This window comes from Oncorhynchus mykiss, chromosome 19 (assembly GCF_057628025.1).
Source record: "Oncorhynchus mykiss isolate SJ-2025 chromosome 19, ASM5762802v1, whole genome shotgun sequence".
Taxonomy (NCBI): Eukaryota; Metazoa; Chordata; class Actinopteri; order Salmoniformes; family Salmonidae; genus Oncorhynchus; species Oncorhynchus mykiss.
The window spans coordinates 31,629,083-31,645,175 of NC_143040.1; the positions used below are offsets into that span (position 1 = coordinate 31,629,083).

Below are 16,093 nucleotides of genomic sequence, written 5' to 3' on the forward strand. Positions count from 1 at the left end.
ATTGTCTTGTTGGAAGACAAATCTCCGTCCCAGTCTCAGGTCTTTTGCAGACTCCATCAGGTTCTCTTCCAGAATGGTCCTGTATTTGGCTCCATCCATCTTCCCATCAATTTTAACCATCTTCCCTGTCCCTGCTGAAGAAAAGCAGGCCCAAACCATGATGCTGCCACCACCATGTTTGACAGTGAGGATGGTGGGTTCAGCTGTGTTGCTTTTACGCCAAACATAATGTTTTGCATTGTTGCCAAAAAGTTCAATTTTGGTTTCATCTGACCAGAGCACCTTCTTCCACATGTTTGGTGTGTCTCCCAGGTGGCTTGTGGCAAACTTTAAACAACACTTTTTATGGATATCTTTAAGAAATGGCTTTCTTCTTGCCACTCTTCCATAAAGGCCAGATTTGTGCAATATACGACTGATTGTTGTCCTATGGACAGAGTCTCCCACCTCAGCTGTAGATCTCTGCAGTTCATCCAGAGTGATCATGGGCCTCTTGGCTGCATCTCTGATCAGTCTTCTCCTTGTATGAGCTGAAAGTTTAGAAGGACGGCCAGGTCTTGGTAGATTTGCAGTGGTCTGATACTCCTTCCATTTCAATATTATCGATTGCACAGTGCTCCTTGGGATGTTTAAAGCTTGGGAAATCTTTTTATATCCAAATCCGGCTTTAAACTTCTTCACAACAGTATCTCGGACCTGCCTGGTGTGTTCCTTGTTCTTCATGATGCTCTCTGCGCTTTTAACGGACCTCTGAGACTATCACAGCGCAGGTGCATTTATACGGAGACTTGATTACACACAGGTGGATTGTATTTATCATCATTAGTCATTTAGGTCAACATTGGATCATTCAGAGATCCTCACTGAACTTCTGGAGAGAGTTTGCTGCACTGAAAGTAAAGGGGCTGAATAATTTTGCACGCCCAATTTTTCAGTTTTTGATTTGTTAAAACAGTTTGAAATATCCAATAAATGTCGTTCCACTTCATGATTGTGTCCCACTTGTTGTTGATTCTTCACAAAAAAATACAGTTTTATATCTTTATGTTTGAAGCCTGAAATGTGGCAAAAGGTCGCAAAGTTCAAGCGGGCCGAATACTTTCGCAAGGCACTGTACATACAGTACCAGTCAAAAGTTTGGACACAACTTCTCATTTCAATGGTTTTTCTTTATTTGTAGTATTTTCTACATTGTAGAGTAATAGTGAAGACATTAAAACTATGAAAGAACACATATGGAATCATGTAGTAACCAAAAAAGTGTTAAACAAATCAATAAATATTTTATACTTGAGATTCGTCAAAGTAAGCACCCTTTGCCTTGATGACAGCTTTGCACACTCTTGGCATTCTCTGAACCAGCTTCACCTGGAATGCTTTTCTAACAGTCTTTAAGGAGTTCACACATATGCTGAGCACTTGTTGGCTGCTTTTCCTTCACTCTATGGTCCAACTCATCCCAAACCATCTCAATTGGGTTGAGATCAGGTGATTGTGGAGGCCAGGTCATCTGATGCAGCACTTCATCACTCTCCTTCTTGGTCAAATAGCCCTAACACAGCCTGGAGGTGTGTTGGGTCATTGTCCTGTTGAAAAACAAATGGTAGTTTCACTAAGAAGAAACCAGATCGGATGGCATATAGAATGCTGTGGTAGCCATGCTGGTTAAGTGTGCCTTGAATTCTATGGTTTTTGCACTTGAAGAAACTTTGAAAGTTCTAACATTTTCCTGATTGACTGACCATCATGTCTTAAAGTAATGATGGACTATCGTTTTGTTGCTCATTTGAGCTGTTCTTGCCATAATATGGAATTTGGTATTTTACCAAATAGGGCTATCTTCTGTTTACCACCCCTACCTTGTCACAACACAACTGATGGGCTCAAATGCATTAAAAATGAAATAATGTCACAGCCATTAAAAGAAGAGGACCAAGGTGCAGATTGGTGAGCGTACATTTTCTCTTTATTTTAAACACACAATCGTGTGTTTAAAACAGTTTAGATGGCCATGATTTATTTTCAACTGGTAATTGAAGTGCACTTCCGATTCAAGTGCATAGGTAACTACTAGCAGGCTTCACCGCGTCACACACCACATTGTAATGAGCTGGAGGCAGTATGCATATTGAAAACATATACTTAATTGTTTGAAACCTGAATGTTTTGCTACATATTATGAGGCATGTCTTACCTTGCTTCAAAGTAGCCTAGCCAAAAATCTAACCAAACATGCAGGCAATTATTTTATAAAGACTTCCATATGTCATTGAAACCAGTAGCCTATTTTTCTTATGTTCTATTCGTTTTCAAATGTATTTCATTGTCCAGTAGCCAAAGGAACTATCCTAGTCATATTAACAACGCATGCTAGTGTTGTTGCATCTTTATAGCCCCTCTTTCTAAATTTCTAATGGATATTTTCATCTTTGTCTCATGAAACCGAACACATGTGCAGTGCGCTTTTGACAACAGTGTTTTCAGCTAATTGCATTATGGAACGTAGCCTACTGTCTTGTGTGCATTCGTACGCTTATAATGTGAATAAATAATAGTTTATCAACATTTTAAGCTTATTGTTCTGATTTGTTGCATGAGCCTCATTGCTTTTAAAATGTTGGGGGATGTAGCCTAGTTGAAGGAATTTGGCCTAGTCCAGACCTAATCCCAATTGAGATGGTGTGGCAGGACTTGAAACAAGTAGTTCATGCTTGGAAATCCACAAATGTTGCTGAGTTAAAATAGTTCTGCATGCAAGAGTGGGCCAAAATTCCTCCACAGGGACATGAGAGACTAATCAACAACTAAAAGAAGCATTTAGTTGCAGTCATTGCAACTAAAGGTGGCACAACCAGTTATTGAGTATAATGGGGCAATTACATTTTAACCTCTTGAAACTCTGGGGGCAGTATTTCATTTTTGGATGAAAAACGTTCCCGTTTTAAACAAGATATTTTGTCACGAAAAGATGCTCGACTATGCATATAATTGACAGCGTTGGAAAGAAAACACTCTGACGTTTCCAAAACTGCAAAGATATTGTCTGTGAGTGCCACAGAACTGATGTTACAGGCGAAACCCAGATTTGAAACCGCCTCATGCCAATGACTCTTATATGGCTGTGAATGAGCTACGAATGAGCTTACGTTTTCCACGCATTCCCCAAGGTGTCTACAGCATTGTGACGTCTTTTTAGGCATTTTCATTGGAGAATGTCTGTAAGGGACCATATATAGCGAGTGGTCACATGGTGTCTCCCGCAGAAAATCTTGCGTAAAATACTGAGGTAGCCATTTTTCCAATCGCTTCTTATGAGAAACCAATTGCCTCGACGGATATATTATCGAATACATATGTTAAAAACACCTTGAGGTTCCTAAACAACGTTTGCCGTGTTTCTGTCGATATTATGGAGCAAATTTTGATAAAAGTTTAGCGTTATAGTTTAAGTATTTTTCGGTCGATTTCTCAGCCAAGCATGATAAACAAATGGAAGCTTTTTCGCCTACAAAAATATTATTTTGGGAAAAAAAGAACATTTGCTATCTAACTGGGAGTCTCCTGAGTGAAAGCATCTGAAGTTCTTCAAAGGTAAATTATTTAATTTGTTTGCTTTTCTTATTTTCGTGAAAATGTTGCCTGCTGCCAGCAGAGCATAGCATTATGCCATGATAAACTTACACAAATGCTTGTCTAGCGTTGGCTGTAATGCATATTTTGAAAATCTGAGATGACAGTGTTGTTAACAAAAGGCTAAGCTTGTGTTTGAATATATTTATTTCATTTAATTTGCGATTTTCATGAATAGGAAACGTTGCGTTATGCTAATATATTTGAGGCTATGATTACGCTCCCGGATACGGGTTTGCTAGTCACAACAATTAACACAAGGAAATTGGGTGTTGCATATCTTTGTTAAATTAATTAAATTAAATAAGTATCTATATTTTTAGTTATTTGTAAATTCAGGTTCCCTTGATCTAATATTTGGTTTCGGTTGGAGATTTGATAACATTCAGCATCAAAAATATAGAATATCAGAAAAGAGGCAAATACTTTTTCAAGGCCCTGTAGGCTAGTGATTACTCTCTTGTTGGCTGAGGAAAAGTAAATGTGGACAGTTATTCTAACATCTTCAATTTGCTCATCAGAATTCGACAGGAAGGATGCAAGCCATTGCATCCTGGAGTTCCATGTTCTGTTAAGGTGAATTACCATAATTAAAATGTCATTTCTGTCATTCTGAGCACTGTGGGTGAAGCCCTAATCAGTTTACGCACCCAATGCATATGGGTCTGGTAAATTACTTAAATGTTTGGTAAATTAAAATGCTGCCAGCCAAATGTCCCGCACCACATTTTCCTAACGGAAACCTGGGTATGCACGCACGCACGCACGCAAGCACACACACACACTCTCAGCCCCAGACACTGGCTATGTATCATATATCTCTTTATGTTCTTCTTCTTTTTTTTTGTATTTCAGGAACACGAGTTGAGACACTGGCATGTCGAATTAAACATGATGGCATCATGCGCTGCAGTTTTCACAACACATTCTTGCTTATAATTTTCTTATGCCTCCGTTTGCATCGTGCATGTACAGTTGAAGTAGGAAGTTAACATAATATAAACGTTAGCCAAATACATTTAAACGCAGTTTTGCACAATTCCTGACATTTAATCCTACTAAATATTCCCTGTCTTAGGTCAGTTAGGATCACCACTTGATTTTAAGAATGTGAAATGTCAGAATAATAGTAGAGAGAATGATTTATTTCAGCTTTTATTTATTTCATTACATTTAAAAAATATATATATATTTCACCTTTATTTAACCAGGTAGGCTAGTTGAGAACAAGTTCTCATTTACAACTGCGACCTGGCCAAGATAAAACATAGCAGTGTGAACAGACAACACAGTTTAGCAGATTAACACTGGAGTGATAAATGATCAGATGGTCATCTGCAGGTAGAGATACTGGTGTGCAAAAGAGCAGAAAAGTAAATAAATAAAAACAGTATGGGGATGAGGTAGGTAAAATTGGGTGGGCTATTTACCGATGGACTATGTACAGCTGCAGCGATCGGTTAGCTGCTCAGATAGCAGATGTTTAAAGTTGGTGAGGGAGATAAAAGTCTCCAACTTCAACAATTTTTGCAATTAGTTCCAGTCACAGGCAGCAGAGAACTGGAAGGAAAGGCGGCCAAATGAGGTGTTGGCTTTAGGGATGATCAGTGAGATACACCTGCTGGAGCACGTGCTACGGGTGGGTGTTGCCATCGTGACCAGTGAACTGAGATAAGGGGGAGCTTTACCTAGCATGGACTTGTAGATGACCTGGAGTGGAGCCAGTGGGTCTGGCGACGAATATGTAGCGAGGGCCAGCCGACTAGAGCATACAGGTCGCAGTGGTGGGTGGTATAAGGTGCTTTAGTAACAAAGCGGATGGCACTGTGATAAACTGCACCCAGTTTTCTGAGTAGAGTATTGGAAGCTATTTTGTAGATGACATTGCCAAAGTCGAGGATCGGTAGGATTGTCAGTTTTACTAGGGTAAGTTTGGCGGCGTGAGTGAAGGAGGCTTTGTTGCGAAATAGAAAGCCGATTCTAGATTTGATTTTGGATTGAAGATGTTTGATATGAGTCTGGAAGGAGAGTTTACAGTCTAGCCAGACACCTAGGTACTTATAGATGTCCACATATTCTATGTCGGAACCATCCAGGGTGGTGATGCTAGTTGGGCGTGCTGGTGCAGGCAGCAAACGGTTGAAAAGCATGCATTTGGTTTTACTAGCGTTTAAGAGCAGTTGGAGGCCACGGAAGGAGTGTTGTATGGCATTGAAGCTTGTTTGGAGGTTAGATAGCACCGTGTCCAAGGAAGGGCCTGAAGTATACAGAATGGTGTCGTCTGCGTAGAGGTGGATCAGGGAATCGCCCGCAGCAAGAGCAACATCATTGATATATACAGAGAAAAGAGTCGGACCGAGAATTGAACCCTGTGGCATCCCCATAGAATTAGATTAAAAAAATAGATAACACACACCTCAGCGGGGACTGTGACGCAACACAAACATTGGCACAGACACATGCATACACACGCACACACACGATAACATACGCACTATACATAAACATGGATTTAGACATGTATATATGTGGTACCGGTGGAGTAGATGCCTGAGGGCACTGAGTTTGTTGTGAATTCTGTGAATGTAATGTTATGTTTTAAAATTGTGTAAACTGCCTTAATTTTGCTGGACCCCAGGAAGAGTAGCTGCTGCTTTGGCAGTAAATACAAATATACCAGGCAGGATGGGTTCATGGACTCATGCTGCTTACGCTAAATCCTGACTCGGCCATCAGCATGACGCAACAGGAACTGGAATTCGTTGTTTTTAGCCGATAGGAGTGGAACCCCGTCTGCTGCATTAGCCCATCCATGACAAGGATCGACGAAATGTGTTCCAAGATGCCGTTCTGCACACCACTGTTGTTCTGCACAATTATTTGTCTGTTTGTGACCCGCCTGTTAGCTTGCACGATTCTTGGCATTCTCTTTCGACCTCTCTCATCAAAGAACTGTTTTCACCAACAGGACTGCCGCTGACGGGATCTTTTTTGTTTGTCGCACCATTCTCGGTAAACCCTAGACACTGTTGTGCGTGAAAAGCTCAGGAAGGCGGCCGTTTCTGAGATACTGGATCTCAATAGAATAGTAACTGAATGCTTTGATGCCTGTCTTCCTGCTTTATATAGCAAGCCCACGGACATGTGACTGTCTGTAATAGTAATCTACTTCCGTGAATGCGGTACCTAATAAATACCTAATAAACTGGCTGGTGAGTGTATATGAAGTTGTCTACAGCCCATATTATTAGAGCTAAAGAAAACACTGAAGCAAAAAACACTTACTGTTCAAAGCTGGGGGACAATTGGAGTTTAAAGAACACCTGGGTTGCCTCTGCGTCTTTGAAGCTTACGGAGAGAAGGGCCATGTCTTCCCCAGGGTCCAACAATGTATCCTGGGGGAAGGGGGGGAGGAGGGGGAGGGGGAGTTAGTACTCACAAAGAAGTCTCATTTCACTTCTGCATGACTGATATGAATTCAACAAATCAATGTGAATGAAGTTAATTAAAAGCTCCCCCCATAATGTAGGACATTTGGACTACAGCTGAAGTGAGCTGCACTTCAGTAATAAGTCAAGCCCAACCCAACCAAGTCCAGTTTAGCCTAGCTCAGCTACAGTAAGGCCGAATTCCCAGTCTAAGACTGATTTAAGTAAATCTGAGTGTGTTTTAAACAGGCACACAAAGAGAGAGGGCAAGAGCGAGAAAGAGGGAGAAAGAGAAGAAAAAATAAAGATAAGAGACCAGATTTGTTTCACGCCGCGTTAACTTCAACAGCTGCAGCCGATTAGCGTCGCTGATGACTGGGATCACTAACCATGTGTGAAAAGAGAGAAGCCACTCGAAGCCGCTCTAGATGATCCGATGATGCCAATCCATCTCTTCAAGGTTTTGATTTTTTCCCCCCATTCTCTCTGTATCTATTGGTCTTTTTTCCTAGAGCTAGGCCCACCCTGTGACGAATTGTCATTAGCACGATCTGACATTAAGCACGGCTCGGGCTAACCAAAAGAGGGCCGGGGCGTTAAACAAATGTCTTACAGTTGGTTTGAACTCATCCATTTGGGCTAATCACTGCCCTTTGTGGCAAAAGGGAATCTCCCTCACCACCATACGGTATCGGTTAAGGGTCAGCGCTACCAGTTCATTAGCCAGGCGACTCAACACGGCCAACTCCGTAACAAAAGCAGGCACAATGAGTTCTGTGAAGAGGAGATGAAACTGCCTTTTCTTTGATAGGCCCGAAACGGTTGACTGTGTGCACTCCCTCATTGAGCAGTTTCTGAGTTAAAATGTGTTAATTGTGTTTTGTGTAACCTAAATGCTATTGTGGTTGGGTTTTTAATTTAAAGTGTTTTAAATGAGGCTTGAGGGAGTTGGATACATGACTCTTTCACATCAAGGACTCCCTCTCTGGCGCTGAATAAAGATGGCCACCACACTGCCCACGTACGTTGGGATTTCCATACCACTGTTTCAAGAGGTCGGGGGTCAAAATTAACCATCTGAATTAGTGTTGGTGGCTCAGTTTTTGTATTTCAGAAACAATGTGAATTTGTCAGGGTCCTCTGCAGGCAGGGGAAATGTTCCCTTCCATCTAGCCCGAGCAGAAAAGAGTGACGCACAACACACAAAACGAAGCCACACTTCTTCCCAAATCATCTTGGTGTATGTATGTATGTATGTATGTATGTATGTATGTATGTATGCCTGTGTAACAACAGCCACAACAATGAAGATGGCAACCTCATGTCGAATCCTGTCACTCATCAAAGAAAATAGCATAGAGGGGGAAAGAAAGGGGGATGTGGGGTAAAAGAGAATAGGGTGTCTGTCTGGCATCCAAAGGTGTTGCTTGATTGAATCAGCTCGCATCAACATAGTGAACGTCTGCATCAATAAGCAACCACACTCCCTCCCCGAGTTGCGCTTCTGGGCTGCCGCAATTTACTATTTGGAATGGACTGGAATACATGGAAAGGTGGGGGAGGTGGAGGAATGAGACGAGAGGGAGATAAGGCACAGTTGTTTCCCCCAGTTTGTCACTGTCAAGTTCCGTCAGTCACTGGCAAGGTGATCTAATGGATATTTATTTTAGAGCAACACTTGCGGAGAGAGAAGGAATCTGCTGAAGGTGAGAGTTGGGGTGGGAAATAACATTGGGTTCCTCTTCATGGGTGGCACTGTGTCGTGGTCCTCGCGAGGGTTTGTTTTAGACACAGAGTTCCTTTTGTCCCAAAGGACCTGACAAAAGTCACAAGGCATCACGGAAACAGAAACAACAGACGAGGGAGGCCCCTGATCTGTCCTGTTTAAAGAAAGAAATTAATTAATTTAACCAGGTAGACAAGTTAAGAACAAGTTCAAATCAAATCAAATTGTATTTGTCACATACACATGGTTAGCAGATGTTAATGTGAGTGTAGTGAAATGCTTGTGCTTCTAGTTCAGACAATGCAGTAATAACCAATGAGTAATCTAATCTAACAATTTCACAACAACTACCTTATACACACAAGTAAGTGTAAAGGGATGAAGAATACAGTGCCTTGCGAAACTATTCGCCCCCTTGAACTTTGCGACCTTTTGCCACATTTCAGGCTTCAAACATAAAGATATAAAACTGTATTTTTTTTGTGAAGAATCAACAACAAGTGGGACACAATCATGAAGTGGAACGACATTTATTGGATATTTCAAACTTTTTTAACAAATCAAAAACTGAAAAATTGGGCGTGCAAAATTATTCAGCCCCCTTAAGTTAATACTTTGTAGCGCCACCTTTTGCTGCGATTACAGCTGTAAGTCGCTTGGGGTATGTCTCTATCAGTTTTGCACATCGAGAGACTGACATTTTTTCCCATTCCTCCTTGCAAAACAGCTCGAGCTCAGTGAGGTTGGATGGAGAGCATTTGTGAACAGCAGTTTTCAGTTCTTTCCACAGATTCTCGATTGGATTCAGGTCTGGACTTTGACTTGGCCATTCTAACACCTGGATATGTTTATTTTTGAACCATTCCATTGTAGATTTTGCTTTATGTTTTGGATCATTGTCTTGTTGGAAGACAAATCTCCGTCCCAGTCTCAGGTCTTTTGCAGACTCCATCAGGTTCTCTTCCAGAATGGTCCTGTATTTGGCTCCATCCATCTTCCCATCAATTTTAACCATTTTCCCTGTCCCTGCTGAAGAAAAGCAGGCCCAAACCATGATGCTGCCACCACCATGTTTGACAGTGGGGATGGTGTGTTCAGCTGTGTTGCTTTTACGCCAAACATAATGTTTTGCATTGTTGCCAAAAAGTTCAATTTTGGTTTCATCTGACCAGAGCACCTTCTTCCACATGTTTGGTGTGTCTCCCAGGTGGCTTGTGGCAAACTTTAACCGACACTTTTTATGGATATCTTTAAGAAATGGCTTTCTTCTTGCCACTCTTCAATAAAGGCCAGATTTGTGCAATATACGACTGATTGTTTTCCTATGGACAGAGTCTCCCACCTCAGCTGTAGATCTCTGCAGTTCATCCAGAGTGATCATGGGCCTCTTGGCTGCATCTCTGATCAGTCTTCTCCTTGTATGAGCTGAAAGTTTAGAGGGACGGCCAGGTCTTGGTAGATTTGCAGTGGTCTGATACTCCTTCCATTTCAATATCATCGCTTGCACAGTGCTCCTTGGGATGTTTAAAGCTTGGGAAATCTTTTTGTATCCAAATCCGGCTTTAACCTTCTTCACAAGAGTATCTCGGACCTGCCTGGTGTGTTCCTTGTTCTTCATGATGCTCTCTGCGCTTTTAACGGACCTCTGAGACTTTCACAGTGCAGGTGCATTTATACGGAGACTTGATTACACACAGGTGGATTGTATTTATCATCATTAGTCATTTAGGTCAACATTGGATCATTCAGAGATCCTCACTGAACTTCTGGAGAGAGTTTGCTGCACTGAAAGTAAAGGGGCTGAATAATTTTGCACGCCCAGTTTTTCAGTTTTTGATTTGTTAAAAAAGTTTGAAATATCCAATAAATGTCGTTCCACTTCATGATTGTGTCCCACTTGTTGTTGATTCTTCACAAAAAAATACAGTTTTATATCTTTATGTTTGAAGCCTGAAATGTGGCAAAAGGTCACAAAGTTCAAGGGGGGCGAATACTTTCGCAAGGCACTGTATGTACATGAAGATATATGAATGAGTGATGATATAGAACGGCATAGGCAAGATGCAGTAGATGGTATCGGGTACAGTATGGTATCGAGTACATGAGATGAGTCATGTAGGGTATGTAAACATTATATTAAGTGGCATTGTTTAAAGTGGCTAGTGATACATTTTTTACATCCATTTTTCCAATATTAAAGTGGCTGGAGTTGAGTCAGTATGTTGGCAGCAGCCACTCAATGTTAGTGATGGCTGTTTAACAGTCTGATGGCCTTGAGATAGAAGCTGTTTTTCAGTCTCTCGGTCCCTGCTTTGATGCACATGTACTGACCTCGCCTTCTGGATGATAGTGGGGTGAACAGGCAGTGGCTCGGGTGGTTGTTGTCCTTAATGATCTTTATGGCCTTCCTGTGACATCGGGTGGTGTAGGTGTCCTGGAGGGCAGGTAGTTTTCCCCCGGTGATGCGTTGTGCAGACCGTACTACCCTCTGGAGAGCCTTACGGTTGTGGGCAGAGCAGTTGCTGTACCAGGCGGTGATACAGCTCGACAGGATACTCTCGATTGTGCATCTGTAGAAGTTTGTGAGTGCTTTTGGTGACAAGCCGAATTTCTTCAGCCTCCTGAGGTTGAAGAGGCGCTGCTGCACCTTCTTCACGACGCTGTCTGTGTGGGTGGACCTATTCAGTTTGTCCGTGATGTGTACGCCGAGGAACTTAAAACTTACTACCCTCTGCACTACTGTCCTGTCGATGTGGATAGAGGGGTGCTCCCTCTGCTGTTTCCTGAAGTCCACGATCATCTCCTTTGTTTTGTTGACGTTGAGTGTGAGGTTATTTTCCTGACACTACACTCCAAGGCCCTCACCTCCTCCCAGTAGGCCGTCTCGTCGTTGTTGGTAATCAAGCTTTTTTTCAAGCAAAATTTCACTGTAATGTCGTCTGCAAACTTGATGATTGAGTTGGAGGCGTGCATATGGCCAAGCAGTCGTGGGTGAACAGGGAGCACAGAAGAGGGCTCAGAACGCACCCTTATTTGGCCCCAGTGTTGAGGATCAGCGGGGTGGAGATGTTGTTACCTACCCTCACCACCTTGGGGCGGCCCGACAGGAAGTCCAGTACCCAGTTGCACAGGATGGGGTCGAGACCCAGGGTTGATGACGAGTTTGGAGGGTACTATGGTGTTAAATGCTGAGCTGTAGTCGATGAACAGCATTCTCACATAGGTATTCCTCTTGTCCAGATGGGTTAGGGCAGTGTGCAGTGTGGTTGTGATTGCGTCATCTGTGGACCTATTGGGGTGGTAAGCAAATTGGATTGTGTCTAGGGTCAGGTAGGGTGGAGGTGATATGGTCCTTGACTAGTCTCTCAAAGCACTTCATGATGACGGAAGTGAGTGCTACAGTAGTAGTCGTTTAGCTCAGTTACCTTAGCTTTCTTGGGAACAGGAACAATGGTGGCCCTCTTGAAGCATGTGGGAACAGCAGACTGGGATAAGGATTGATTGAATATGTCCGTAAACACACTAACCAGCTGGTCTGCGCATGCTCTGAGGACGTGGCTGGGGATGCCGTCTGGGCCTGCAGCCTTGCGAGAGTCAACACGTTTAAATGTTTTACTCACGTCGGCTGCAGTGAAGGAGAGTGCGCAGGTTTTGGTAGCGGGCCTTGTCAGTTGCACTGTATTGTCCTCAAAACGAGCAAAGACGTTGTTTAGTCTGTCTGGGAACAAGACATCCTGGTCCGCGACGGGGTTGGTTTTCTTTTTGTAATCCGTGATTGACTGTAGACCCTGCCACATACCTCTTGTGTCTGAGCCGCTGAATTGCGACTGCTTCGCTTGTTTGATTGCCTTGCGGAGGGAATAGCTACACTGTTTGTATTCGGTCATGTTTCCGGTCACCTTGCCCTGGTTAAAAGCAATTCAGCGCTTTCAGTTTCGCTCGAATCCTGCCTTCAATCCACGGTTTCTGGTTTGGGAATGTTTTAACAGTTGCTGTGGGTACGACATCACCGATGCACTTGCCAATAACCTCGCTCACCGAATCAGCGAATTCGTCAATGTTGTTGTTTGAAGCAATGCGGAACATTTCCCAATCCACGTGATCGAAGCAATCTTTAAGCTTGGAATCAGATTGGTCAGACCAGCGTTGAACAGATCTGAGTGCGGGAGCTTCCTGTTTTAGTCTCTGTCTATACGTGGGCAGGGAACAACAAAATGGAGTCGTGGTCAGCTTTTCCGAAAGGAGGGCGGGGGAGGGCATTATATGCGTCGCGGAAGTTAGAATAACAATGATCCAGGGTTTTACCAGCCCTGGTAGCACAATCGATGTGCTGATAGAATTTAGGGAGTCTTGTTTTCAGATTAGCCTTGTTAAAATCCACAGCTACAATGAATGCAGCCTCAGGATATGTGGTTTACATAGAGTCAAATACAGTTAGTTCAGGGCCATCGATGTGTCTGCTTGGGGGGGAATATATGCGGCTGTGATTATAATCGAAGAGAATTCTCTTGGTAGGTAATGCGGTCGACATTTGATTGTGAGGAATTCTAAGTCAGGTGAACAGAAGGACTTGAGTTCCTGTATGTTGTTATGATCACACCACGTCTCGCCTGTAACGGTTGTCGTCTGGAGACAGAGAGGACCAAATCGCAGCGTGGTTAGTGTTCATCTTAATTTAATAATAAGCAATAAGCGATGTGCCCGTCTCCGGAGCCTGACCAGTACTCATTTACAACTAAGACCTGGCCAAGATAAAGCAAAGCAGTGCGACAAAAACAACACAGAGTTACACATGGGATAAACAAACGTACTGTCAATAACACAATAGAAAAATCTGTATACAGTGTGTGCAAATGAAGTAAGCAGGTACGGCAATAAATAGGCCAATAGTGGTATTTACAATTTATCAATTTACACTGGAGTGATATATGTGCAGATGAGGATGTGCAAGTAGAAATACAGGTGTGCAAAAGAGCAGAAAAACAAAAACAAATATGGGGATGAGGTAGGTAGTTGGTTCGATGGGCTATTTACAGATGGGTTGTGTCCAGCTGCAATGATCGGTAAGCTGCTCTGACGCTTAAAGTTAGTGAGGGAGATATAAGTCTCCAACTTCAGTGATTTTTGCAATTCGTTCCAGTCATTGGCAGCAGAGAACTGGAAGGAAAGGCGGCCAAAGCAGATGATGACCAGTGAAATTTACCTGCTGGAGCGTGTGCTACGGGTGGGTGTTGCTATGGTGACCAGTGAGCTGAGAAAAGGCAGGGCTTTACCTAGCAAAGTCTTATAGATGACCTGGAGCCAGTGGGTTTGGCGACGAATATGTAGGAAGGACCAGCCAACGAGAGCATACAGGTCGCAGTGGTGGGTAATATATGGGGCTTTGATGACAAAACGGATGGCACTGTGATAGACTGCATTTACTATTGATTGTGGTAGTAAACAAGTAGTCAAAACACTACAGCCAGTGTTGGGGAGTAACAGGTTACATGTAACTGATTACAAAAAAATTAACTGTAATATCTTACGTTACCAGCAAAAATATCGTAATCAGATTACAGATACTCTTGAAAAACTATATGATTACTTACTAAGGATTACTTTTAAATTCATAAAGGAATTTTGCGAAACAAATCTGAATAGGTTTTTCTAGGCAAGAGGGCAAGCTGCCTTCCAATGTTGTGACTGCTATTGTGACAGGTTAAAGGAAATATTCATAGCCTGTTATATATTAAAAAGTATTAGTGAGGATAAAACATCTAAGGTTAAAAAGATCATGCATTCAGTATTAGTTGATAGAGATTGATAACATTCATATAATTGTGTTAAAGTTAAAATCCGTCAAGCGTACAAAGGGTAAGAATTGTGAGAGTAATGTGTAAACGTTATATTGATTACTTTATTTTGTGGTGCCTAAAAGTGTTAATCTGTGATCTACGAAATGCTCTTAATCTATGAGCCGGAGATCGATTGCTCTGGTCTCCACCCATATTCCTGGGGAAATCACAGTCTTTTCTCATTGAACTAAAAGTTGAATTGAGAAAATAACACCGTATCACTCTCGTGATTATTTCTCCCCTGTTTTCAGGTACTTTATTGATGATAAAAAATAACAATTTAAATGTTATAACTCGCTAACATGTCAAGAGTGTTTAAGGTGTGTCTTAGTAACATCTTGAGGAAGTTAGAGTTAAGTTTGCAGAGAGTAATATGAGCCCTGCTCGGTTGTAGCGAAGAATAGCATCATACTGAGAGTAGCTGCCATTTTATGTCGATTGTGAATGAACATGTGCGTTGTTAATAAGATAGTTTGCTGTGTTATTTGTAGAATGGTTTTTCTGTTGTTTTGTAATGTGTTACTTTTGTAAAATTATTGAACTAAAAGTTGAATTGAGAAAACAACACCGTATCACTCTCGTGATTATTTCTCCCCTGTTTTCAGGGGCGTAACACTATCAGTATCAAAGATTATACGACCAACTTTAATATACGCTTGGAGGTAAGGACAACAGAAGTGGTGTAGCCTACGGGTGATACGGATATTACTAGGGCCTGTTATTGATATATAGAGTGCATTTTGGAAACTATTCAGAACCCTTGACTTTTTCCACATTTTGTTATTCTAAAATGGATTACAATATCAATCTACACGCAATACCCCATAATGGCAACTTGAAAACAGGTTTTTAGAAATTATTACACATTTATTAAAAAAAACAGGGATACCTTATTTACATAAGTATTTAGACCCTTTGCTATGAGAATGGAAATTGAGCTCAGGTGCATCCTGTCTCCATTGATCATCCTTAAGACGTTTCTTCAACTTGATTGGAGTCCACCTGTGGTAAATTCAATTGTTTGAACATGATTTGGAAAGACAAACACCTGTCTATGTAAGGTCCCACAGCAAAAACCAAGCCATGAGGTCGAAGGAATTGTCCATAGAGCTCCGAGACAGGATTGTGTCGAGGCACAGATCTGTGGAAGTGTACCAAAACATTTCTGCAGCATTGAAGGTCCTCAAGAACACAGTGGCCTCCACCATTCTTAAATGGAAGAAGTTTGGAACCCCCAAGATTCTTCCCAGAGCTGGCCGCCCGGTCAAACTGAGCAATCGGGGAAGAAGGGACTTGGTCAAGGAGGTGACCAAGAACCTGATGGTTACTCTGACAGAGCTTCCGAGTTCCTCTGCGGAGATGGGAGAACCTTCCAGGAGGACAACCATCTCTGCAGCACTTCACCAAAGGTCTTTATGGTACAGTGGCCAGACAGAAACCACTTCTCAGTAAAAGGCACATGACAGCTTGCT

At 42.2% G+C, this 16,093-nt stretch overlaps 1 protein-coding gene across 1 annotated transcript in view; it reads right to left on the reverse strand.

The window, feature by feature from the left end:
* Positions 1-1,148: 1,148 nt before the first annotated feature.
* The window catches only part of LOC110498671 (BRISC and BRCA1-A complex member 2), a 170,300-nt gene continuing 155,355 nt past the window's right edge, over positions 1,149-16,093 (reverse strand). Inside the window, exons 8-9 of the mRNA XM_090209695.1 lie at positions 6,916-7,025; positions 1,149-1,586 (exon numbers count right to left, since the gene is read on the reverse strand). Of these exons, the coding sequence (XP_090065821.1) occupies positions 1,553-1,586; positions 6,916-7,025 (144 nt within the window). The 3' untranslated portion in view covers positions 1,149-1,552. The remainder of the gene's footprint in view (positions 1,587-6,915; positions 7,026-16,093) is intronic.